Below are 26057 nucleotides of genomic sequence, written 5' to 3' on the forward strand. Positions count from 1 at the left end.
CCCCTCCTAACACCATCCCTGGAGCCTCATCTTCTCCCCCACACCCACAGTGCTCTGGACTGTCACACCTCCCAGCTGCCCCTGGCCCTGCCATGCCCTCTCCACATCCCACTCCTCCCCTGCCCAAGCTGAGTCCTTCCATCTCTCACTCCCCACCCGAGCCAGAGGCACAGACAGGCTGGGAGGTTGGGAGGTGGGGCCCAGCTTCAGAAGACAGCCATGAGGACTGAGGGGTGCTTTGGCGGGGAGGCAGGAGAAGAGGACCAAAGAGAGGTGCTCAGGAAGAAGATGTGGTACCAAGCCTGCGCGGTGCCGGAAAGGAGAGAGGCAGGGCCAACGGGAGGGACGGGGAGGTCCAGCTTTACTTGCGATGCCCCCACCTGGGGTGGGCAGGGGGTTACGGCAGGAGGGGAGTCAGAGCAGCCCAGCCAGGCTGGATCTTGATTCCAAGGAAGGAATAGGGGAGGACGCAGGAAGAAGGACCTTTGGAGTTGGGGGGGGGGGCGCATTATGACAAGGTCCAAGGGGTAAGGAGGGCTCAGAGAATCCTCAGCCACCCTGAACTCTCCACCCAGCACACCACTGAAGACAGCCTGGTTCCTCTTCTTTGTCCCCCCTGCCCGGGCTCTGCAGAAAAAGCAGCTGAAACCCAGAGAGGCCCATGTAGAGCGCAGCTCAGGGAAGATCCGATCCACACGCAAGGGTTCTCCCCGCGCCACAACGGAACCCCCGAAAGGTAACAGGAAAAAAAACAAGAACAGAACAGAACATGGAAAAATGCCTGAGTGAGCACCCCATCACTGGAGGGATCCAAGCAGCAGGGGGCATGTGGGCTTCTCCTTCAGCATCTCCGAGGAAACCTGGCTCCCCTCCCTCGCAGCCAGGCTGCCCTGTTTGGGGATCGACTCTCAGACTTGGCCGGACTGCAAAGAAAACAAGACAGTGTGTGATTAAGGGGGATTTTGCACGGAGGAGGAGGGCGGAGACGTGAGGGCGTAGGGGAGGAGGGCTTGGCACAGGGTGGTGGCCCAAAGTGGTGTCTGCAGCAGGCTGGCCTGGGGCAGAGGCCCGAGAAACAGAACTGCCCGGCAGGCCTGAATCTGAAACCAGAAGCAGGACCAGGAGCCAGGCTGGAAATGTGGGGCGGAGGAGAGGCCTCGGAACCGTGCTAGGGTTTCCAGCCTGCTGGTGAGGCGCCGTGCTACCCCGGGCAGAGGGTCTGAACGGGAGGTGGCAGGGAGATCGGGGGCAGGAGGCCCTCCGTGTATGCCTTGGCTTTCATCTGCACTGACCAGCACCCGGCCTTCCCTGCCCCGGCCGAGCCAGGCTCCTCCCTGCCCCCTCCAGGCCTTCCCCTGGCCCTTCCCTGCCGGGTGCACCCTCTCCTGTCTCTTCCACTCTCGGCTTCTTCGCATCCTTCAGACCTCTGCTTCCGTGTCCCTTTGATTCTTTAGAGAGCTTGTCACAGTCTGAACTTGTGTCTCTCCACTTACTTGTCTGTCATTTCCAGGAGGTCCACAGAGCCCCAGGAGGGGGTGAGGGCTCGGTCCATATAATGTGCAGCTGCCGTCCCCAGCCCCCTTCCCCAGCCCAGCACTGTCATTATCCAAAAAAAGGAATGGCTACCCCTTTCTTTCTGTCCATGTGACCCTGGGCAATCTCTGTCACCCCTCATTTACAAAAGGGGAGTGAGGAACGGGGACTTCATAGTTACTTCGGAAATGAAATGCCATGGTGTGCAAAGCCATGCTGGCACACGGGGGGGGGGGGGTGGGGTGGGAGGGGGGCGGGGGTGATGCACACAGGGTCCTGGTCCCTGCCGGTCAGCTCTGAGTGTAGGGAGGGTGGGGAGTGGGACTAAGTGAGAAAGGACATTTGGGATCTTCACATGGGGATGTGCCTTGACCATCCTCAGGTGTGGGCATGAGTGGCTGCAGGTGCCTGTCAATCTGGCAAGGGGCCTTGGCATTGGCTGTGCTGGGCAATAAGACCAGGTCCCCTCCTGCCCGGCCCCCCTCCAGGAGCCCAGTGATGCTGCGCAGGCTGTGAACAGGGAGGGCAGCACTGCGGGGGCTGCCAGCAGCCGGGGCCGGGAGAGACATGTGGACACGTAGCCCCTATGGCTTCCGCCTGCCAGATCCTCCGCTGGGCCCTCGCCCTGGGGCTGGGCCTCACCTTCAAGGTCACACATGCCTTCCGATCTCAAGGTAGGAGTGGTCCAAGGGTGGCCATGGGAGCAGGAAGTTAAGGTGGCCAGAGGGTCCTGGGTGGAAGGGCCAGGGTTCATTTAGGTTTAGCTCTGCAGTCAGGGATCTGGATTTGGGAATTGGTGAGGCCAGTGTCACCTGCTTTAGGAGCTAGGTCACAGGGCCAACCAGAGCCTCTGACCCTCACCCACAGATGAGTTCCTGTCCAGTCTGGAGAGCTATGAGATCGCCTTCCCTACCCGCGTGGACCACAACGGGGCACTGCTGGCCTTCTCACCACCTGCCCTCCAGAGGCAGCGCAGGGGCACGGGGGCCACAGCCGAGGCCCGTCTCTTCTACAAGGTGGCTGCACCCAGCACCCACTTCCTGCTGAACCTGACCCGCAGCCCCCGTCTACTGGCAGGGCACGTCTCCGTGGAGTACTGGACCCGAGAGGGCCTGGCCTGGCAGAGAGCTGCCCGGCCCCACTGCCTCTACGCTGGCCACCTGCAGGGCCAGGCCGGCAGCTCCCATGTGGCCATCAGCACCTGTGGGGGCCTGGTGAGCTGAGGATTCTGGGAAGCAGAGGGAAATGCCCACACTTTTTTGGAAGTTGTGAAAAATACTTTTAAATGTAGATCAGCCAAGGAATCATAGTGGGACCTTTTTTGAAGTACTTAGAGCTACTGATAATCAATACTTTGGGAAGGTAGCTAAAGCAGTACTTAGAGGAAAATGAGTAGCCTTAGGTAAGGCTGAAGATAAGTGATTTGAACATCATCTCAAGAAATTAGAAAAGTAATAGTAAAATACACCCAATAAGATAGAAGGATTGAAATGGCAAAGACAGACTCGGGGCCCCAGGGACCTGAGAAACAAGAACCTGATCCGAGCTTTCTCTCCCACTTCCCTACCCCAGCATGGCCTGATTGTGGCGGATGAGGAAGAGTACCTGATTGAGCCCCTGCAAGGTGGGCCTAAGGGTCCCCGGGGCCCAGAGGAAAGTGGCCCTCATGTGGTATACAAGCGTTCCTCCCTGCGCCACCCCCACCTGGATACAGCCTGTGGAGTGAGAGGTACACCTGTCTCTCTGGGAGCGGGCAAAGGGGCCACACAACATCCTTCCCTTGAGGTAGAGGTCGGCAGCAGTGCGTTTTCATCCAGAAGGTCAGCAAGCATCCCCCCACGGGGAAAGGGGAACTGTTGAGAAAAAGATATGGGCCTGAATTCCGGAGCTGCACCCACCTGCAGGCAGTGGGGCAGCAGGATGTTGCAGCCAGGTAGCCAGGCCACAGACAGGAGCCCATCCCATGCCATCATCTGCTGGCCCAGCTGTAAGGCAGCCAGACAGGGGGCGGTGTAAAGTGGTTCCATCTCTAGGATCAGTGTCTAATCAGACAGTTAAGAAGTAGTGTGGTTGTATCAGACCCTAGAAGGGTTCAGTCAAAATGCATCAGAAGGCCTCAGGCACGTTCAAAAGGTCAGATTTGCCAGGCACGGTCATCTCAGCTACCTGGGGGCTGCTGGTCACAAGTCTGAAGTCAGCTTGAGCAACTTAGCGGGATCCTGACTCAAAATAAAAAGGACTGGGGATGTGGCTCAATGGTAGAGCACTTCCTAGCATGTGCAAGGCCCTGGGTTCCATCCTCAATGATGAAAAAAACAGTCAGATTTACAACCAGACCAGTAGAAGAACAATTCACCACCAGACATCTAGAGAAAGGGAGAATAGGAAAACTATATAATAAGTGAATATTTGCCAGCACGATTGATCATATAGTTAGAAAACAGACTGATGCTCAGTGGAAAGGCACAAGAACAAGATGGTGAATGAGCTGAAGGACCTGACAGTCTGCAGATGGTACACCATGGCAGACGTAAAACCACAGTCAGAGGTACAAGCAGAAAGTTGGGTGGTGTCACGATTTGGTCACTGAGATATTCTAGCTATAGTGTGGTCAGGCAGTTGGGCTGTTCTAGAGCCAGCCTGGCCTGTTGGCCCGTGCCTTGGTTGGAAAGTTGCTGTCGGAAGCCCAGGAAGTTATGCAGGCACCCGGTTCAGACGGCGCGACAGCCTGCTCCCTGCCCGCGCACTGGAGCAGCAGGATTGTCGGGGAGTTGTGCCGTCATAACGGTTGACATGGGACACTGGGCAGCTACTCAGCCAACCAGCTTGGGAGTGGGACAGCTGTCCTAGTGTTCAGGTAGCCATGGGCGAGGGGGTGGTCTGGTTGCCAAACAGCTGGGCTGTTGTACAACCAAACCATGGAGTCGTCACACTGTTATTCAGCCCAACGGTTTGACAGAGGGACGGACAACAGCGGTGTCGGCCCAAACATTCAAGGAGTGGGTCACTTCAGAACCAGATAGAAAAAGGGTGGTGAGCAGCCTGTGGAGCAGATGGACCATCAAAGAGACAACAGGCAGGAAAATAACCAGGAACTGTCCACCCAGACTGTTGGGCGGAGGCACAACCGAAGGGGCTTTGTAGACAGAGGTCAGCAGCTGAGTGTCCCATCAGCAACGTGGGCTTAATTGCTTCACTGGGCCCCCCAGATGAGAAACCGTGGAAAGGTCGGCCCTGGTGGCTACGCACCCTGAAGCCACCACCTGCCAGGCCCCTGGGAAACGAAACAGAGCGAGGCCAGCCGGGCCTGAAGCGCTCAGTCAGCCGAGAGCGCTATGTGGAGACCCTGGTGGTGGCTGACAAGATGATGGTGGCCTACCATGGGCGCCGGGACGTGGAGCAGTACGTGCTGGCCATCATGAACATTGTAAGTGCCTCCCCCTTCCTGGGCATGGGGCCCTGGGGACCGGCGGCTGAGGGTCAGGAAAATGGCTGTCACTTTCCCACTCCTAGTCCCTGATATGGGACCAGGGCAGGAGGATGGAGAGGGACAGGGTGAAAAGCCAGGGCTGCCATCAATGAGGAAAGGCTGGGAGCAGGTGGCCTGGAGCAGAGGCAGCCTGCAGGGACCTAAATCCCAGCTCTGTGGCATTTACAGCAATGGAGACTAAGGCACAGAGAGGTCAAGAGCCCTGCTTGAGATCTGACACAGGAGCGAGAACTGTAGGTCCTCTGGGCATGTAGGTTCTGCATCCATGGATTCGACCCTCCTCAGCTGTGTGCCCTCACTCGGCCAGCTACTGCACCCCCTGCCTGGGCTTATCCATCTGTAAATTGGGATAATAGTGGCCCCCGCTTCATAATGCTTAGGTGGATTCAGAGAATTGATATGCACTTAGAACAGGGCATGGCACAGGGTAGGTAAGTGTTTGCTCTGTATAATAATAAGCATGCAGCTTGCAGGTACTCGCGAAGGTGAGCAGGACACTCGCAGGCACACATCTGTATGCATGCAGAGTTCTTGCACAAGCGTCCACCTATCAGTTCATACAGGATGACTTCCCTTACCCACGCTCAGATACAGCCATCCCTCGGTATCCACAGGTGATTGGCTCCAGGACCCCCCCCCCCCGATACGAAAGTCCTGGTGTTGAGGTGCCTTATGTAAAATGTCAGGTGTGCATAGCACCTACACACATCCTTCCAGAGACTGCAGCTCATCTCTAGATGACTTAGAGTGCTCTATACCAAGGATAGGCAAAGTAAAGAGTCTGTATGTGTTCAGTTCAGATAACAGGTTTTTTTGTTGTTTTTATCACTATTTTCTACCCACTGCTCTCAGTCCTGTGCTAGATCTCAGTCACGGCTGTTGACCTCACCTAGCCTCAATTTCCACAGCTGTAAAATGGGGCTACCCTGGCACCTACTGCAGAAGTTAATGGGAGGGAAGCCGTGTAGAGTGCTTGGCACATACGAGGGCTTGATGAATGGGGTTCTTGTTTCACTGAAGCAGAAAACAAGAGAAAGTTTAGCAGACAGATGAATGGCCCAAATGTTGACATAACATCACCTCTGATACCACTGTGTCCTGCCCCGCCCTGGGCTCCCCTCCCTCCCTTGGGCTTTCTGAGTTTCCTAAAACCTGCCTGGATTCCCGGGGGTTTCCAGGCGGGATGATGATGGCCCACTCTCCAAGGTCCCTGTGCAGCCTGCCTTCCACCACTTGCCCATTTGCCCCGGGACCACTTCCTCCTCCCCTGACCACTGTCTCCGGAGTCCGCTGCCCTCACAGTTCCACCTTCCTGTGTTGATGCTTAAATTGGTACCTCCGACTGCTGTGGGATGAGGCCAGATGTGCATATTCCTCGGCTGCCTCTGGGCAAAAAACACTCAAGGCAGTGAGAGGGGTGAGCCGGGGTGAAAGGACAAGTAGACAGGTAAGCTCAGACAGGATGTCACAAAGACGGGAGGCAACCCAGACGGGAATCCCACTTAAGGTACCGCCAGCTGTGTGTCCTGCAGCCTCTGTGCCCCGGTTTCCTCATCTACAAAGTCAGGATGAAATGGTTCCCAGTCAGGAAAGGACACGTGCCCCAGGCTGACCCGGGCCCAGCCACACCAGGGGCTTCATGAAAGCAAGCTGCGGTCGCTGTCTCTGCCTCTGCCTTCCGCTTTCCATCCCGGGCTCCTCTTAAGACTCCGTCTCTCTTGTTTCTTGGAGGTCAGGTTGCCAAACTTTTCCAGGACTCGAGTCTGGGAAACATCGTTAACATCCTGGTGACGCGCCTCATCCTGCTCACCGAGGACCAGGTGTGGGCGCGGGAGGGGACACCCCTTCCCTCCAAGGCACTCTGCCTGCCATGCCCAAGGTGACAGGCACCCGTGCCCCTCGCTCTTTCTGTCCCCAGCCCACCCTGGAGATCACCCACCACGCCGGGAAGTCCCTAGACAGCTTCTGTAAGTGGCAGAAATCCATCGTGAGCCGCAACGGCCATGGCAACGCCATCCCGGAGACCGGTGTGGCCAACCATGACACAGCGGTGCTCATCACGCGGTGAGGGGCGGGGAGGACCCAGGACTTGGGCCCAGGGAACGAGTGGACCGAGGGACCAGCAGGGTCACATCTGCCGTGGGATGGAGGGGATGGGAAGGCTGCCAGGAGCCTGAGAGTGTGGGGAGGGGGCTGCTGGGCCACCTGGGCCCGACGCACACACTCACTCGCCCTCCCGGTCAGTCGGAGTCCCTCACGTACCCCAGCACCCCCAAGGCCAGCGGGTTGGCTTCAGCTGTGTGCAGCATGAAGCTTGGGGTGAGAGGCAGACAGCGCCTCCCAGGCAGGACTCACCCCCCAGAGCCGGGCACGGTGGCGCTGGTGGCTCAGGGAGGCAGCCCTGTCCCCTCACTGCCCTGTCCTTCCACAGCTATGACATCTGCATCTACAAGAACAAACCCTGCGGCACACTAGGTACTGGAGTCCCGTAGATCCTGGGCCTCTGTGAGGGGGTCCCTGACCCTGGGGTGAGACCTGGCAGGGTGGCCGGGGCAGCCAGCCCAGCCCTGGGCCGCCGGCCCGACCCCACGTGCCTGTTTCCCAGGCCTGGCCCCGGTGGGCGGGATGTGCGAGAGAGAGAGAAGCTGCAGCATCAACGAGGACATCGGCCTGGCCACGGCGTTCACCATTGCCCACGAGATCGGGCACACGTGAGGCCAGGACACTCAGGAGAGGGAGGATGGGAGGAGCTGGGCGGGTCCCTCAGCGCCCCACGGAACCGACACCCCTCTCCCCAGATTCGGAATGAACCACGACGGCGTGGGGAACAGCTGTGGGGCCCGTGGCCAGGACCCCGCGAAGCTCATGGCCGCTCACATCACCATGAAGACCAACCCGTTCGTGTGGTCATCCTGCAGCCGAGACTACATCACCAGCTTTCTGGAGTGAGGATGGCGGGTCACAGTCACACGGGGGCAGCTGTGGCAATGCCCTGCCAGGTGCGCCCCAGAGCCCCTGGCCTGCAGCCCCTTGGCGTGAGAGCTGTTTTCCTTCCTGCAGCTCCGGCCTAGGGCTCTGCCTGAACAACCGGCCCCCCAGACAGGACTTCGTGTACCCAACGGTGGCCCCTGGCCAGGCCTATGATGCAGACGAGCAGTGCCGCTTCCAGCACGGAGTCAAATCGCGTCAGTGTAAATACGGGGTAGAGAGAGCCTTCCTGCTTTCCTTCCTGGGAGGGGAGGGGGCCGCGGGGCGGGAAACCCTACCACTGGGCACCCAACCCGGGAAGTGGGGGGCGGGGGAGCCAGCGAGGGGTGGGGTGAGACCCAAGGGGAGCCGGGAAGACGGGGTGCCTGGGGTGTACAGTGTCCCAAACAGCCAACAGTGGGAACGAAAATGAGATGCCCCATTCTGTGGCTCCCTGATTGGAGGGCTGGGCTGGAGGGACCACCTTCTGTTCAGCACGTAAGTGCCACCCTCAGCCTGCAGCAGGACCAAAGGCCCAAGACCGCTAAGTGGGAAGTCTTAAACTAAACACCCAGACTTGACGAAAAGTCTCCCTAGGAGTGAACGACCTACCTCACTCAGAAAAGAAGTGGGCAGACCCTTCCAGGGACGCCCTGTCTTCCCTTCCCTCATCCCCACTGACCGGTTCACTAGGTCTCCTGGCTGCTTGGCCAGACAGGCTCTGAGCTTCCTGACCACTCCCCACTCCCTGGAGGCTCAGACTCTCAAAGCTCTATGCACAGGAAGTGAGCTAGGGCTGGGCTCAGGGGCACTATAATCCGAGCAACCCACAAGTTCAAGGCCAGCCTCAGCAATTTAGTAAAACCCTGTCTCAAAAATAAAATGAAAACGGCTGGGGCCGTAGCTCAGTGGTAAAGCGCCCCTGGGTTCAATCCCCAGTACCACAGGGGAAAAAAAAAGTGAGCTGGCCTGGGGAGGGGGGAGGAGGAAGCCCACTCCCAGCTCCCCCAGAAAGCCAGAGACTTGCGGGCTTCCTTCTTTGGCCACTAGACCTCAGTCATGGCCAGTTCCTCGGCTGTTCACCTTCCTCAGTCCCCGAACATGCTTCCTGGATATCCTCAGGCTCAGCCCTAGTGACCCCAGGCCCAGCCCCAACCCTCCTGATGCTCCAGACGAAGGATCTGAGTCTGCCTGGCCATAGCCAAGATAATGTCCTGCCAGTGCAGAGCAGAGGGCCGGCAGCTATCAAAATGCCCTCACTTCCTCCCACTGCAAGACAAGGAGACAGATCCGGGAACAGTGCACATTTACTTGACATTCTCTTGCCCTCCAACCCTCACTTGGCTGGTAATAGCCTCTAATGAATCTCTAAGAAGTTCTGAGGCTATGCCTGAATATCTGCCATGTCCTAAAAATCCTAACAATGGTAATACCTGATATTTACTGGGCACTTACTATGGGCTGAGCACATGATTATATATCATCTCATTTAAACCCCTCCCAATCCTTTTATCCCCAAGTTACAGATAGAGAGTCTGGGCCTAAGGAGGATGACTTACCCCAGGACATAGTTCAGCAGAGCTGGGATTTGAACCCAAGTCTCTCTAGACTCCGAATTTTATAAAGGGAGGTGGGAAGGGAGAGGAACTGTCAGAATATCAAGCTTGGGCTGGCACTGGATATAAGTTGAATTGAACCTTCCTTTCCTTTTTCAAAGAACATCTTTCTGGCCCTCCTGTCAAAGACAGGATTTACTTACAGCATGTTAAATGGCTAAGATATAGAAGGAGCTCAGCCTAACACCTGGGCCAGGGATCGTGTGCTCATTAGTCCCCAACAGCAGGGCATTTATGCAAGGCTGCCCGTCTTGTAGATGAGGAAACTGAGGCCCAGAGAGGGGAAATGTATTGCAAGTCAGTGGTAGGACTGTCTCCCTGAGTGGCCTGGAACTCACCATATATGCCACAGTACCTCACGGAGAGAAGGTCAGAAGTGGGACTGGGGCTGAACTAGTGCAGCATTTTTAGAGATGGCCAGGAGGACACAAGCCAAGTAGGTGAAGCCAGACAACCAGGCTGAGTCTTCAGAAGAGGAGTGTCCTCTTTGTGAAGGAAGAAGGCAGGGCCTCTGGAGGTTTGAGAACAACTCATCTCTCAAGAGCAGACCCTAGTAGGGTACGGTCTTACATCATCCAGTCCAATCCCAAATCTGCAAAGCTTGGGAGGATTTGGTTCAAGTAAAGAATTACAGAAGGAGTGGGCTGGAGGGAGTGAGATTTGGCAACACCTGAATCTAGTGGGGCTTCTCCCAGGATAACAACCTAGACTGAAAGGTCAAAGCGACTCTCTGGTACCTGTCCAGCTTCCACGGTCGGGACCTGCTGTCAGGGCCTGGGCCAGCCCAAGCAGCCCAAGACGGGAGAAGGTGGTCCTAATTTTTTACCTGGGAAGTAGAGAAACACCCCTGTGCCATCCTCTTGAACCTTCACCCTCCACAGTTTAAAAGCACCAGGGGCTTCTCCAGTTCAGATGGGGGGACAAGAGAACCACCACCTGGAAAAAACAAAAGATGAGACTTGACCAGAGCCACCCACCGCCCAGGCCTGGTTCCTCACAACCGCTCCGCCTACACTTCCGCACACCCCATAAAAGAAGAGGGAATTCCTCCTGTCCCTTCCTAGCAGGTCCCAAGTTTACCCAGCCTCAAAGGTCTGGCTTAGTCTCCAGGCTGCCCCCTAGTAGTTCAGGGACCTTGCCTGCTGAACCTTGATTTTCTTCCGCTAAAATGGGGATAATAATGTTCAAAGGAGATTGTGCCCCTCATCGGTGTTCCATAAGCACAGCTGACTGACAGAAGTCCCAAGCCATGGCCCAAAAGGGGCTCAGCTGAGACGGGAAAACTCTGGGGCCCGGCTCCGGGGCTGCAGTGAGCAGGACGCTGGGTCCTCCCGGGCCAGGCGGGCTGCGGAGGGAGGGTGTCGAGCCTGAGCGGGCACCTCGGCCCGCAGGAGGTCTGCAGCGAGCTGTGGTGTCTGAGCAAGAGCAACCGGTGCATCACCAACAGCATCCCCGCCGCCGAGGGCACGGTGTGCCAGACGCACACCATCGACAAGGGGGTGAGCGCGCACAAGGCTGGGCCCCGCCCCTCGGTCCATTTCCTGCGTAGGCCACGCCTCCGCCTTCTTCCTGCCCCCCCCGCCACACCCTCCGCATGCAGGTCCCGCCCCGGTGTGGCCGTCCATCTCAGGCCACGCCCCCTCCGGCTTTTGTCTCAGTGCGAGCTTCGCCCCGCCCCGCGCTGGTCCTGTGCTTAGGCCACGCCTCCTGCTTGAGCGCTGTCCGGCTCCCTCGCCACGCCTCTGGCCTCTGCCAGAGCCCGGTGCTACCTGACTGGCAGCTTCCTCAGACCCCGCCACTGTCCATCCCCTTCCGCCCCATCCTCGAGGGACGGGGACTTGTGCCTGGGTCATGGGGGAGTCGTGGGGACGGGGCCCTGAGCCCAGAGCCTGTGCAGACCAGGACTCTGCCCTCTCCATCTCCCCCCAAACCACCACCAAAAAATCCCGCCCAGTGGTGCTACAAGCGGGTGTGTGTCCCCTTCGGGTCGCGGCCGGAGGGCGTGGACGGAGCCTGGGGCCCGTGGACCCCGTGGGGCGACTGCAGCAGAACGTGCGGCGGCGGTGTGTCTTCTTCCAGCCGCCACTGCGACAGCCCCAGGTCAGCCCTCAGGACCTTTTCCCAGGAAAACGCGGGACCCCTGCCCCCAGTCGCCCCCTGTCGCCCCATCTCTCTCCTGTCTCCCCCATCCCTTCCAGGCCAACCATCGGGGGCAAGTACTGTCTGGGCGAACGGAGGCGGCACCGCTCGTGCAACACGGAGGTGAGTGTCTGGGACTCACACTTGAGAACAAGGGGACACCAGCCCTCAACCCTTGGGAGCCGGGGTCCAAGTGCTTCAGGCGGCTGCCTGCCATCTCCTCGGGTACAATGCAGTGTGTCCCCTCCTTTCAACCTAGCTTCCCTCAAAGAGCCCAGCCACCCCCCTCTGTCATCCCAGAACCCTGGCCGACTTCCTCTCACCAAATCTGGGGGCCATCTTTTGTCTTCTGCTATGCCTTGGTCTGACCAGAGATCTGCACACATCTTTCTGGCCTCTCCATGATTACACCCCTGAGGGGCTTCTCTCCACAGAGTCTCTGCTTTTTGTTCCTTAAATGCTGGAGTTACTAGGGCTGGGGTCCTGTGTATGGATGAGTTTTAGGGGGACACACACAGAGGCTTGCTAAAGAAGGTGATGTTCAGAGGGCAGGAAAAACTTCTGGTGAGCAGTGACCTTCCCAGACCCCCACCTGGGGACTCTCGAGCACACGCTCGAAACCCTGCTCCATTTATTCCAGGCTTCCTCTCTTAAGAAGGGCCCTGGTCAGAAATCAGGCATCATCCCAGCTCACCCCTCCCCTGTGATGACTCACCTAGATGCACTTAGATGCCTAGCACAGGTCTCACCTGGACCATCCCAGCCTCCTCCCTGGTCTCCCTGCCTCCAGGCTCAATCTTTCAACAAATGCCCCTCTGAGTGTTACTTCTCTGCCCTAACTTCCTCCATCCAGGACTGTCCCCCTGGCTCCCAGGACTTCAGGGAAATGCAGTGCTCTGAATTTGACAGTGTCCCCTTCCGTGGAAAATTCTACACATGGAAGACGTACCGAGGAGGTGAGTTGGGAATCCCAGGGCTGTGGGCAGTGGAGTGAAGCTGTGGGGGCATGCAGCCGTGCGTGGATGCTGAAGGCATCATGGGGTCTGCCTGGACCTCCCCCTCCCCAAGGAAGCAGAGCTCCTGGGATGTGCTGGGTGGAGGTTGGCCTGGGCACCTGGGCCTCCACTCCCACTTCCCCGCTGCCCACGACATTGGGTCTGGGTCTGACGGGGCCGTGCCCCCCAGGGGGCGTGAAGGCCTGCTCTCTCACATGCCTAGCCGAAGGATTCAACTTCTACACCGAGAGGGCAGCCGCTGTGGTGGACGGGACGCCCTGCCGCCCAGACACAGTGGACATTTGCGTCAGCGGCGAGTGCAAGGTAAAGTGGTCTCCTGAGGAGAAGGAGCGGGCTGGTGGGGGGACAGGAGGGCATCTCCGTGACGCCCACCCGGTCGCTGCGCTCTCTGTGCAGCATGTGGGCTGTGACCGCGTCCTGGGCTCCGACCTACGGGAGGACAAGTGTCGCGTGTGTGGGGGTGACGGCAGTGCCTGCGAGACCATCGAGGGGGTCTTCAGCCCAGCCTCGCCTGGGGCAGGTGAGGGCTCTCAAACTCCCCACTTGGGTTTGGTGGCTGGGACGGGGCTGACCTCACTACAGCCAAGATCAGTAACTTCTTAGACTCTAGGGGCCCCATGTAGTCCTGGGGGCCCAAAATGCCCCAGATCAGGATCAGGAAGGGCCCTAGCTGCTGCCTTGGGCTCTGGTGCCTAGACCCGCCACCAGAAGTCTCCGGGCCTAGAAACCCAGATCTCCTCCCTCTGCCGTCCTGGGGCCCTCAGGCTGCGTCTGGCTGGGAAGAGGGGTCATTCTCCATCCTGTGAGCCAGAGGAGCTGGGGAGCTCTCTGTGCTGGCAGGAAAAGGCTTACTTGGGGAGGGGACCCTGGGGGGTGTAGTGAACACTCTTCCTTGCTCCTGCTGGGGATAAGGGGTTCTAAGGAGGGGGAGTCAGGAAGCCTAGGAGGGCTGGGAAACTGGGGGGCTCTGCCGCAGGGAGTGTGGCGGGATGGATGATGGGGCTGGTCATCCGAGGCCACGCACAGACCAGCAGGAACAAGTTGCAGAACATGAGTGTCATCCCCAGGGCAGGGCCCCAGTGGGGTTATTTAAGGCAGCTGGTGTCAAGAATGAGATGATGTGGTGACATAGCTAAGAAGGGGCAGTGGAGATGGGAAGAGGAGGTAAAATGAAGATAAATCCAGACACCAGGTGGTAGGACATGGCTGATCATGGATTGGGGATGTGCAGTCAGGGAGGATTTTCAGATGTCCAAGGGGACGTCTAAGTGATCCCTAGTAGACAATAGGCTGTCCCCAAGATGGAAACTTCCAGGGGAACAGGAAAGTTATTGAGTTGGGACACAGAGAGATTGAGGAGCCCAAGGGACATTGAAGTGCCATCTAGAGGGTCAAGGAGAGAGAGAGATGGAGACTGAGGGTCCTTAGGCCTGAAGACCTGATCCCAAACCCTGGGGTTCCACAGAGCCATGCAACTCCTCCTGCGGTAGGGGGTTGGGTTGGGGATGTTGGCAGAGAGGGAAGGTAGAGCTCACAAGGGACGGTGTGGGGTCTAGCCAGATAGGCCAGGACTATGGAATGGTACAGGTGGGCAAATGTAGAGGGCTCCTAGGGCCCAGGTAGTCAGTGGTGAAACCTGCTGTAAACCTAGTTCTGAGTGCCAAAATTCCACCCTGTCACCCTGTGTGGCAGGGGCTCAGTGGTATCTGTAGGAACCAGGGGGCTGGATCAGATGATTTTGGTGATTAGAGGGGCAGGAAGATTTGAGTTCAAATCCACCCCAGGGAGGGTGTGGCTCAGTGGTAGAGTGTCTGTTATGTATGGGGCCCTGGGCTCTACCTCTGTCCATCACTAATGTTGGGGAAAAAAAATTCCCAACTTAGTCACTGCCTAGCTGTAAAACTCAGGCCACTTGCTTAGTTTCTGACCTTCAGTTTTGTCATCTGTAAAATGAGCGTGGTGACACGTGTACTTCACGTGTCAGCTGGTTAGCAGCACCATTGGGGCCAAGGATGAGGGGGACAGGTGGGTGACATCAGACCTCTGCTGTCCAGGGTATGAGGATGTCGTCTGGATCCCCAAAGGCTCTGTCCACATTTTCATCCAGGACCTGAACCTGTCCCTCAGTCATCTGGGTATGCGGAGGTGGGGAGATGGGGATTGTGGGTCCACAGAGGTGGGTAGCCTGACTAGAGTTCTGAGCCCTGTGCTGTCCCCAGCCCTGAAGGGGGACCAGGAGTCCCTGCTGCTGGAGGGGCTGCCCGGAATCCCCCAGCCTCACCGCCTGCCCCTGGCTGGGACCACCTTTCACCTGCGACAGGGGCCAGACCAGGCCCAGAGCCTAGAAGCCCTGGGACCCATTAATGCCTCTCTCATCGTCATGGTAACATTGGGGCGGGATGGGGGGGTACAGGTGCAGGAGAACATTAGCATCTTTTGGGGATGGAGACTCCACGAGATCCCTCCATCGGCTGCTCCCTGTGCCCCCAGGTGCTGGCCCGAACAGAGCTGCCTGCCCTCCGCTACCGCTTCAATGCACCCATCACCCGGGACGCCCTGCCCCCCTACTCCTGGCACTACACACCCTGGACCAAATGCTCAGCCCAGTGTGCAGGCGGTGAGGCCAGGGTGGGCCGGGGTGAGTGCGAGGCACCCAGCCTGCCGTCCTCTGACGGGGCTGAGCGGGACTCTCCCCTCCCCCAGGCAGCCAGGTGCAGGTGGTGGAGTGTCGCAACCAGCTGGACAGCTCGGCAGTAGCCCCTCACCACTGCAGTGCCCACAGCAAACTGCCCAAGAGGCAGCGAGCCTGCAACACAGAGCCGTGCCCACCAGAGTGAGTGTCCACCTGGAGGCAGGGTGGCCTGGGGTGGGGCAGGGTGCTCCCTGGGGTCAGGAGGAATGCTTCCAAGGGGGTGGGGAGCAGGTCTATGCAGGACTGCAGTGACAGTGGACCCAAGGTCAAGGTCATGGTGCTCCTTAAGGTGGGGGCTAAAGCTGGATGGTTCTGGGGTCAGGACGATCATGCTGCACAGCCAGGGTAACAGTCTGGGGAATCAGGATGATGCATCTCCCTGCCCTCAGTCGGGTGCCCAGTGATGCGATGCTCTCTCTAAGTGCATCTGGAGCACTTTGCCCCTGCCCTGCCCCATTCTGTAAGATGCTCACTGGCAGGACTGGCATCGGCTAGAACACGAGCTCCAGGGTTGGGGCCCCCTGCCCCAAATACTTGCTCAGGCCCCTCCTGCATCCCAACAGTTGGGTGGTGGGAAACTGGTCGCGCTGCAGCCGCAGCTGTGACGCGGGAGTGCGCAGCCGCTCCGTCGTGTGCCAGCGCCGCATGTCGGCCGCCGAAGAGAAGGCGCTGGACGACAGCGCGTGCCCGCAGCCCCGGCCGCCGGTGCTGGAAGCCTGCCATGGCCCCGCCTGCCCTCCCGAGTGGGCCGCCCTGGACTGGTCTGAGGTCAGCTGCCCCTTCCCACCCGCCCGCACCCAGTCCGCTTCCAGTCAGAGAGCGGGCAGGTCCTGGGATGCCTGTGGGTGGGGCTCATTGAGGCCCCTGCTCCGTGGCCCGGTACCCTAGGGGGCCACCCTCCACTGGCTCAGTTACCTGTCCACTCCACTCCTCCCACTGGGTCAGCCCCCTGCCCACCCGCTGAGCATAAAAATCTCCAACTACAGTGCACCCCAAGCTGTGGGCCCGGACTTCGTCACCGCGTGGTCCTTTGCAAGAGCGCTGACCAGCGGGCCACGCTGCCCCCCACGCACTGCCCGCCCGCAGCTAAGCCGCCGGCCACCATGCGCTGCAACCTGCGCCGCTGTCCCCCAGCCCGCTGGGTAGCGAGTGAGTGGAGCGAGGTAGGTGGGCACGCCCTAGGGGACTCTGGAGAGGGCAGGGCCCAGGGGCGTCGGCTCAGCGGCACCTCTCCCCAGTGCTCCGCGCAGTGTGGCCTCGGCCAGCAGCAGCGCGCGGTGCACTGCACCAGCCACACCGGCCAGCCGTCCCGCGAGTGCACCGAGGCCCTGCGGCCCCCCACCACACAGCAGTGTGAGACTAAGTGCGACAGTACGCCACCTGGGGACGGCCCGGAAGGTATGTGGGCGACAGACCAGAGGAGCACAGGAGAAGGCAAGGGGGTCCTGACAATTAGTGGCAGAGCTCCTGGAGCCCCTGAAATGCTCTCCTCTGTCGCTGCCAGGCCATCTGTCATTGTGCCCACCCTGCAAACACTTATTAGGTGTCACTGTGCTGAGCATTTTAGGCATTGACCCTCTGAGCACTCAGACTCAGCTCCTCCCCACACTCAGCCCGTGAGCTTTACCCTGTTCATTTCCACCTGTTCTCTCATTCACCTTGCATTTTTCCTTTAAATCAGAGTTTCGCAGTCTCAGGCACTATTGATGCGTTGGGCCAGGTGATTCTGTCCTGTGCTCTGTAGGATGTCTGCAGCGTCCCGACCTCTCTCACTAGAGGCTAGTAACACCCCCTCTCCCCAATAATGACAAGGAAAAATATCTCCAGATATTGCCTACTGCAGAGGAGGGGACAAATTCTCCTCTCCTTGAGAATACTGCTGTTATACCACAACTCTGTGTGTGTGTGTGTGTGTATGTATGTATGTGTGTGTGTGAATGGAGATGGGAGGTCTCACTATGTTACCCGGGTTGGTCTTGAACTCCTAGACTCAAGTGATCCTGCCTCAGCCTCCTGAGTAGCTGGAACTACAGGCAGGTGCCACTGACCCAGCTGTAAATCATGTTTGTTTTTGTTTGCTTGTTTGCTTCTGCAGTACTAGAAGTTGCACACAGGGCCTTGAGCATGCTAGGCGTGCCTTCTACCACTGAGCCACACCCCCAGCTCTTTTTAAATTTTGAGACAGGGTCTCAGTAAATTGCCTAAGCTGGCCTCAAACTTGTGATCCTCCTGCCTCAGCCTTCCAACTAGCTGAGATTACAGGTGTATGTCACCGCACCAGTTTACACACATTTTTGATAGACAGCAATAGATTTCTTATTCCAGGCACTGGAGCCAAACTACAGAGGTTTGCCTCATACCACTGTGCCTCCATTTCCTTATCTGTCAAGGGGTATGAATGATGTCTTCACTTGGGCGGGGTGCCTCATTAGGGAGATGGAACAAAATGATCAATGCGAAGCCCTTTATTAGGACAGGACCCTGCTGTGCTTCACTGGCTGCTGTCCCGTGTCATGAAGAGAGATTGTTGAATACCATGAACATAAAATACACAAATGCCTGGAACTGTGGCCCAAGTTTATTAAACTTGGGAAAGGAGTGAGCATTGTAAACAGTTATTCTCTTCTGGGTGGCATCAAAAAGATAACTGAATAGGAAATACTTTTCTGGCTAATGATGTATCCAAATCAGCCCCAACCTCTGCACACTCTAAATCCTCAAAACAGCCTAATGACATACGTACTCTTATAAGCCCCTTTTGACAACTGCAGAAACTGAGACATAGAGAGGCAAAGTCAGTGACCAGAACCCACAGTCCAGACAGTGTATGCACCCCTGCTGGGAGGGACACTAAGACCTGATTTCTCCTTTTCTCTCCCCTCAACCCCGCCCCCAGAGTGCAAGGATGTGAACAAAGTCGCCTACTGCCCCCTGGTGCTCAAATTTCAGTTCTGCAGCCGAGCCTACTTCCGCCAGATGTGCTGCAAAACCTGCCAGGGCCGCTAGGGGGCGCGCGGCACCTGAAGCCACACCTGAGTGCAGGCTGAGGGGGTCTGGGCCAGAGAGGGCCGGAGGGGGCGGGAGCTGGGAGGGAAGGGTGAGATGGAGCTGGAAGTTATTTATTGGGAACCCCTGCAGGGCCCCTGGCTGGGCGATGGAGAGGGGCTAGCTACTCCCAGCCCCTCACGTAGTTCATACTGAGACCTCCTCCAGGGTGGGTCTGGGAAGGGGACAAAGGTCACCCCAGGGCCCTTTGCACTCACCCTCATGGAGTCCCCAATGCTCTCCCACCCTTTGATGGGAATATGTACTGTGAAGAGTGGAGGTGGGGAGGGGGTCTTCGGGTGCCCTGCCCCCCAGCGCTGGCCTTCCTTCCTGTCCACTCCGAGCTGGGGGGAATCTGTGTCTACTATGGGGGAGGAGTTCAGCACCATCTCCCTGATCCCCTCCCCGTGAACTGACCCCAGGGGAATATCCACCCCATCCTCTGCTCTGCCTGCCCTGTGGGGACCCCAACATCCAGGCCACCCTCTTCATGGTGCTACAAGCCCTACCCTGGGGCCCACACACTCCTCACCAGGAAGCCCCACATAATAAAGTTCTGTCTTGTGTAAATTTCCGTGCATTCCTAGATGTGTGTCGGTGTGCGCGAGTCCCGGCCAGTGCCTGCCCAGGACCAGAAGAGGTCACAGTTCTTCAGGGTCATCCACAATGAACTTAGGGGACTTTTACCAACACAAACAAAAGCCCAGAATTCTAAGACAGAAGTACAGCTTCTCGTGGAGGTTCCCAAGGTCACACCCTGATAACCCCAACAACGTAGGGTCCTCCTGCCTGTGGACCCATCAAGTTGCCCCAATTCCTGGAACTTGCTCAGGAGGTTCAAGGAGAGACAGGCTCCTTCCCAAATGTGGACACTAGGGGACACCCCTCTGGACACCTAGGAGGGTGCATCAAAGGCCAAAGATGGGTTTGAACACAGGTCGCTGCCCCCTCAGCCACCTCCTTGCGGGATGAGGTGGGGAGGAGATAACCCCTTGGAATTGTTATTTCCTCTAGTAACAAGAGACCAGGGTGTGGTGGTCTGCTGATTTTCCAGAGACCAAAGCCTGGGTCCAGGCACTGCCAAGAGAAGATGCCCCATTTTACAAGAACAAGATGGGAAATCAAGTCCAGGAAGTGGCAGAGCCAGGGGCTGCAGGTCCAGATCTCACACCCAGAGTTGGAGGCTTTTCAGGACACCTGGCCCCGCATACCGTCCACCCCCACTGCCCCTCCATGACAAAGCCGCATGGGCCCCTAGGGCTGTACGCAGGGAAGACCAGCAGAGGCTGATCTGGAAGAGAGTTTATCAGAGCAGGCGCATCTAACATGGCCCTTTCCCTAGTTTTCAAAGGAGATGAGTAATCCAAATGCTTCCAGGATCACCCTGCAAAGGGTGGTCAGCCCTGCGGCCAGCAGACCTGAATGTGGCCCCTGTCCTTGAGATGGAGAAGCCCCCTGTCTGGGGTCTGGCAGTGGCTGTCCGCGATCTTGGAGGTGCAGAGGCTCTGGCAGCCGGCTCCCCCAGCTCTGCTCTAGAGCCGCTTTCTCCCCGCCCTTGGGGCCCAGCTTCCCTCCCCCGGGGCCACGGCCCCTCCCGTCAAAGGAAGTGAGAGGGGCTGTTGTAAGAGGAACTGAGGGCCAGGAGCCGGTGAGGAACGGGAGCAGGGCCATGCCCAAGCCGCCCCCAAGAGCCCTCTGAGCCTGTGCCCCTGCCACAGCCCTTCCGGTGACCCCCCAGGAGCCGGACGCCAACCCCACCATGGTAAGTCCTCCAAGGGTGGGCTCTGGAAGTGTAGGGGTGGGGACAGCAGCCAGGTGGAGGTGCCCTGGAGATCAGCCTCGGAAGGTGAGGAATGAGGAGGACAGTGGCCGGCCCTTTGGGGTCCCTCAGTGCAGGTCAAGGGACCCCAGACCCTTACCAGGCACAGGTTCCCATCTGACGATGCCAGGCTGGCTCTTGGGACCCATGGAACAGCAACAGGAGGAGAAGGTGTCCCAAGGGAATCAGAGTGCAGGGACAGGGACCTGGTCCCTTCCTGGGGGACGTCCGGGGAAGCCAGTGCTTAGCTCAGCTCTCATCTCCCCCTGTGGCCTTGGACATGTGCCCTCCTCTCTCCTGGCCTCGGTGCACACAGCTGTCATCTCTGGAGGGCTGGCTGTGAACGAGGTTCTTCAGGAGCATTTCAGTGGGGACATTCAGAGGGCCTGTGGGTCTGGCCGTCTGAGTCCACCAATGGGGGGAGAAGCTGTGTCTCATGGGCGGGGTGGGGGGGTAGTGACAGTGTGGCTGTGCGGGTGGCGGGTGGTTTGGCTGTAGTGTCTACAGAGGAAAAGGTGGGGAGATGGTCACAGTGTTAGTGTCCTCGCTCGGAGCCACCCGCAGAGGATGGCCACAGAGACCCCTGCAGACAGCCTGTGCGCCGAGGTCAGGTGTGTTGGAGCGGTGACCCGAGGCCTTCGGGTCCAGCCCCAGCGGCCCCGCAACACCCAGCAAGAGGGAGCGCGCTGGCTCCACGGGCCTCCCCAGGTCCCAGCCCCAGACCTCCTCAGGCCACTTCAGCTTTCAGTTTTTGTCATTCTGTCAACGAGAATGCGGGGCAGGGTTCTTGGTGGTTGCAGAAAACAGCTGGGCAGGGCGAGGCAGGAGGTGGAGCGCGGGGCAGGAGCCGGGCTAGCCTGAGACCCTCCTGGGAGAGCAGGGGCGCCCCGGGCATCACGGGCCGGGCATCACGGGCTCCGCGGCCCACAGCCAGGCCTTGGGACAGAGACGCTTCCAAGACAGCCGAGCCCGGGGCCGAGGAGCCCTGGTGGGCACTTGGCTCAGAAGAACACGGGAAGCGACTTGCTCCTTGGGAGATAGGACGGGGCCGAGTGGGAGGGGAGGACAAGGAGGAGAGGTGGAGGAGGCCACCATGGGAACGCCACCTCTGCCTGTGGGGGCTGGACTTCCTGCAGGGACACAGGACTCTGTTCAGAAGGTCTGTGACAGAGCACACGGTGTGCGCCCAGGACACAGTGGCCATTCCGGGGCGGGGCTCAGGTGCTTCTGGAGTCAGCCCCGGGAAGGGTGCAGGTGACCCTGGTCACTAGGGAGGAGTGGTCACCGTCGGCTGCAATGGCGGCTGTTGCTATGGTGCTAACGGTGGCTCTTGTCTCTGAAGTGATGACAGGGGGTTAAGACTGGTCCCTGGACTTTTCCGATGGACGTCTTGGTGAGCCCTGGTGATGGATGAACCGACGCGATCTGGTTGCTGTTATTGGAGCTGGGTGGCTTGGGGTGTTCTTTGCTGTTTGTAGCTCGTTGCTGGGTTTGGGGGTTTGGGTGGTTTTTTGGTTTGCCTGCTTTGTCATGGTGCTGGGGTGTGACCGCACCCCGCACTGAGCGCCACCCCCAGGCCGCGCTGGTTTCTGGTGAGGGTGCTCCCACTGGTGAGTGGGCTCCGAGTGGGCCCTGGCGGGTCAGTGCTGCATCACGGCGTCGCTGAGGTGGCCGGCTGGGCGGCTGCTGGCCAGCAGTGTTGCTGCTGGTGGGTGGTTCCTGGGCTGGTGGGTGGTGATGGGGGCGGCGCAGAGGAGGATGGAACGGGTCCCTCCTGTTTCTGCTTGACTCTGGCTGGTGCCGGCACCGCTGTCATTAGCAGTTTCTGTTTGACTGACTGTGGGCTGCGGGGAGGAGGCGGCAGCTGGCTGGCACTGGTGGTGACAGGAGGCTAACTGTGGTTGTTTTAAAGGGACAGACAGAAAGCACAGAGACCAGTGATGTGGCTGCCTGGTCTAGGGCCACTGGCTGTGGAGATGGACAGGAGAGACTGGAGCTGAGAGGGACCAGTCATGAAAGTCATGAAGACGAGCCCAGCTGCGGGGTGGGGGGGCGGGATGGCAAGAGCCAGGGCCAGGGAGGTGTTTGCTGGGCCTGGGCCCCACCCGAAGGCTCTTCTCCTGTGAGCAAGAGGGTGAGACCAGAGCTCCCCAGCTCCAGCCTCCGTGTGGGGTGTCAAGTCCCCTGACCCTGGACCGTCTCCAGCAACCAGACAGAGAGCCCCGCTCCAAGAAGACGGGGATCCCTACTGTGGGATAATGGCTCTGGCTGGACCAAAAGGAAACAGACCCTCTGCTTCCCCAAGCGGGAGGGCAACCCTGGGAGCCTTTGGAGACCAGGATGCTGTTTGCACAGCGTGGGATACAGAGCGTGGCCCCAGAGCCCACGGGGCGGGGGAGGCAGACCAAGGCTCCAAGGGCAGCCCCGAGGGACCAGGGGTCTTGGTCCCAGCAGCAGTGCCACCACATCACATCTCCTCCCAGCAGCCACAGCTCGTGGGACCCCCGAGGAAGGAAGTGGTATTCTGTGCTCTCTCCAGACTGGGGCTCTTGCTCCTCCCCACGCGGGAACAGAAAGCTGGGAGCACTGGGGGTGACTGGAACAAGCTCCCTTCCTCATGGCCTTGGGCCTCCAGGGGCCAAGCCCGAGGCTGCTGCAGATGGCAACCGGGAGGCTGGCATGTGTGTGTGACAAACTCTGCCTCGCCACATCTGCACAGCAGCCCTGTGAGGTCTGCGTGCTCCGGGCTCCCATATTCCAGATGGGGAAACTGAGGCAGCTGGCGGTCAGGCGAGCATCTGTATAACCAGAGCGGATTTCAACTTGGTCACTCCTGAGACCACACTGTCAACAGCCATCTTGGCACAGCCCGCCCCTCCTGCCAGGAGGTGAGAGGCCACAGTGGAGGTGGGCACTGACCCACATGCCCTGGGCTGCCCATTCCCCTTAAGGACCCCTGCCCATCCCTTCAGCCTTATTTAGAACTGGACACCCTGCTCGCTCCAAAGAAGCTAGACTCGGGGGTCCCCGACACACACCCCGAGACCTGCCTCCTGCCGGAAGCTCTGCGCCCGCTCCCCTTCCCCAACCCAGGCCCTTTGGGCAATCTCTCCACCTACTCCAAGAGGAGGGTCATCTGCACATGGTCTCAGCTCCCTCGGGCACAGCAGAGTCTCAGGAAGTGTGCTCAGTACAGGGCGGGCGCCCCAGCCCCACAGCAGCCACCACCTTGACCACAAAGAACCCCTCCTCCCTTTCGCACAGGGCAAGTCTGTCCCAGACTACCCCTACCCCTCCTGCCTCTCACCTTGGGGTAGGAAGACCTCTCTGAAGAGCTGAAGGAAGAAGCTACCTTCCCCTTCCCACCCTAGCACCTCCAGCCCCTGATGGTCTTTCACAACAGCCCCAGCAGGTTGAGTCATACTCAGCTTGTGGTCAACTGTGACCACAACCTCTTCGTTACACCCCCACCCCAAGGAAGGGGCTCATGAGTAAACAGTTGAAACTTGACCCATGGTAACTTGGAAGGCACAGAGAGGGGGATGCTTAGAAGACAGGACAGGGAGAAGTCTCTTCCATGGTACTCCATTCATTCATTCAGCAAGTATGTACTGACCAGCTCCTACATCCTAGTCCTCTGGAAGCTCATAAAGGAATCCCTGTGAGAAGAGGGGAGACAGGGCTGAGAGTGAGTTGGTCCTTCCAGAGCCACAAGGTGGTGAACTGTCAACCCAGGACTTGAAGACAACCTGTCATGTGCCAAAATCCTTGACTGCCCCTACACACCCACGGACAAAGCCTCCTCTCCCTTCCATGCACGCGGCCTGGGCTTGATGACTGGCTGGAGCTAAGAGTGTCTGGGGGCCAGGCCCTGGGGACAGGATGGAGAGGGAGGGGATGGCAGGCCTGTGAGACACAGAGGCTACTCTGCAGAGCAAGGGAAGAAAGGAGGGACAGGAAGAGGAACCAAGCGCCAAAGGCCACCACAACCAGACGGCCAGTGCACCCAGTCAGACACAGCTGGCCTCAGGCCTCTAGTTCCAGCAAGAGGAAGTGGCCTTGGGTCTCAGCTCAGCCCGAGGGGCCTCACTGCATGAAGAAAGGACCAGCCTGAAAGGGGAAGCCCTGGATACGCCAGTCTGTTCTCACCCCATCTGTCCTCATCTGACTTGAAGCACCAAACCCCGCCAACTCTGACCCAAACTGTCAGACAGTCTGGTGTGTTCTCTCTTCCCACGCAGCCACGCTCCTGCTGTGTGATCTCCAGGAGGTTACCTAACCTCTCTGTGCTCTCTGCACAGTTTCCTCTTCTGCAAATGGACTTGATAATCCTAACAAACTCAGCATGTGTTGAAAGGATGAGATAATTCACTTTAAAAAGCTTAGGACAGTGCAGAGGTGTGGCTTGCCTAGCAAGCATGAGGTCCTAGGCTTAAAGCCTGGCCCAAGAAAACACAAACTTAGACTAGAACCTGGCGCAGAATAAACGCCTGCAGAATCTTAACTACTGCTGTTATTGTTTCCCAACCTTAGCACTCACAGACCCACCCCCCCACCCCAGCTCCTCAGAGGCAGAATCCACTTCCTGTCCTCCCAGCCACTGACGCTGGGCTGTTCAGGTCCCCCCAGCCATCAGCTCAGACAGGGAGCAGATCCCAAGCCCACAAATGGCGAAGGACACCACTTCATTCCCAGTCTTCATCCCCCCTCCTCACCAACGTGCTCTGGTCTCCCCATCTTGAAAACAGGAAACCCTCGGTGACCCCACCTTCCCCCCAGCTCCTTCCCTCTTCCTCTTCCCAACCAAAGTGTCTGACACCTGTCCTCACACCCCCTCCCCCCTCAAGCTGACTTCTGACCCTGAGGTCTCTGACCGCCTCCCTGGGGACCCTGGAGGGTGTGGCCAATCCTCAGTAGCTGGTGCAATCTCCCCACCCTCGCACCCCTCATCCCAGCTGGCCCCGCCCTGCCCTCATCCCGGCCACGCCCCCTTCTCCTAGCAGGGCTTGCAATCCAGGCCAGGGCACACTGGACTCCCCGAGGGTCACAAAGAACTCGTGTGACCCCAGTCCTGCAGAGGGAGGCGCTCAGGCCCGCGCAGCAGGAATACCTCCAGGTGCGCCGCTGTGACCAGGTGTGTCCTTGAGCACACAGCCCCACCTGCAGGCCAATACTGAGGAGTGGTACAGTGGCCACTTCAACAGCACGAGCAGTGTGACCTTGGGGGACATCAGCTTCCCAGAGGTTGAGCTTGGCGAAATCTGGAAAAACTAAAACCTCCCTTTGCCCTTGGTGGTCATGCGGCTGCAAAAGGCAGTGGGTGTCAATCATGCTGGGCGTGTGCAGGCTGAGCCGACCCCATCCAGAACTCTCAAATCCAAAAATGCTCCCAAATCTGAAATTTTTGAGTGCTGACATGATGCCAAAAGTGGACAGTTTCACCCCTGACCTCATGCGAGAGGTGGCAATCAAGACGCAGGGTGCACTAAAAGTAGTGAACAAAATCACCTTCAGGTCAGACACGGACACATGTGGAACAAAGGCAGCTCACATGCAGACTTGGGTCCATCCCGGGATGTCTATGAATATGCAAATACACCAAATCTTTTAAAAAGAATTTAAATTCTTTTATTTTATTAATTTTAATTTTTTATTAATTCTTTCAGGCATTTTGATTATAATTATCACGGGTACAGATTCTCTGTTTATGCGTAAAACAGCTTGGTTCTAGGCTCCAGTG

The 26057-nt window shown here is 58.4% G+C and overlaps 2 protein-coding genes and 1 long non-coding RNA gene across 5 annotated transcripts in view; 2 read left to right on the forward strand and 1 right to left on the reverse strand.

Annotated features, from left to right (window-relative positions):
* Positions 1-648: 648 nt before the first annotated feature.
* Positions 649-19068, forward strand: Adamts10 (ADAM metallopeptidase with thrombospondin type 1 motif 10). Of its 3 annotated transcripts, none has more exons than XM_027954980.3 (25): positions 649-736; positions 2022-2207; positions 2401-2747; positions 3106-3262; positions 4743-4960; positions 6760-6843; positions 6942-7087; positions 7455-7498; positions 7629-7734; positions 7822-7968; positions 8084-8225; positions 10998-11105; positions 11561-11706; positions 11805-11868; positions 12599-12701; positions 12931-13064; positions 13158-13281; positions 14816-14896; positions 14981-15144; positions 15252-15378; positions 15465-15594; positions 16017-16221; positions 16440-16616; positions 16692-16851; positions 18350-19068. In XM_027954980.3, the coding sequence occupies exons 2-25, from the start codon at positions 2120-2122 to the stop codon at positions 18457-18459; spliced, it is 3312 nt and encodes a 1103-aa protein (XP_027810781.1). In that variant the 5' UTR covers positions 649-736; positions 2022-2119; the 3' UTR covers positions 18460-19068. The 3 variants fall into 3 exon arrangements, with proteins under 3 accessions (XP_027810781.1, XP_027810782.1, XP_071459201.1); XM_027954981.3 differs by having other exon boundaries at positions 6778-6843; XM_071603100.1 differs by lacking the exon at positions 649-736 and adding an exon at positions 1105-1188.
* Positions 665-20635, reverse strand: LOC114107565 (uncharacterized). The gene is made up of 3 exons (XR_003585338.3): positions 20418-20635; positions 10433-10542; positions 665-923 (listed from the first exon to the last, which is right to left on the reverse strand). It is a non-coding gene; the product is annotated as an uncharacterized lncRNA (long non-coding RNA).
* The window catches only part of Myo1f (myosin IF), a 34588-nt gene continuing 28649 nt past the window's right edge, over positions 20119-26057 (forward strand). Inside the window, exon 1 of the mRNA XM_027954984.3 lies at positions 20119-20260. Within this exon, the coding sequence (XP_027810785.2) occupies positions 20258-20260 (3 nt within the window). The 5' untranslated portion in view covers positions 20119-20257. The remainder of the gene's footprint in view (positions 20261-26057) is intronic.

Source organism: Marmota flaviventris, chromosome 1, assembly GCF_047511675.1.
Source record: "Marmota flaviventris isolate mMarFla1 chromosome 1, mMarFla1.hap1, whole genome shotgun sequence".
In the NCBI taxonomy this organism is placed as follows: domain Eukaryota; kingdom Metazoa; phylum Chordata; class Mammalia; order Rodentia; family Sciuridae; genus Marmota; species Marmota flaviventris.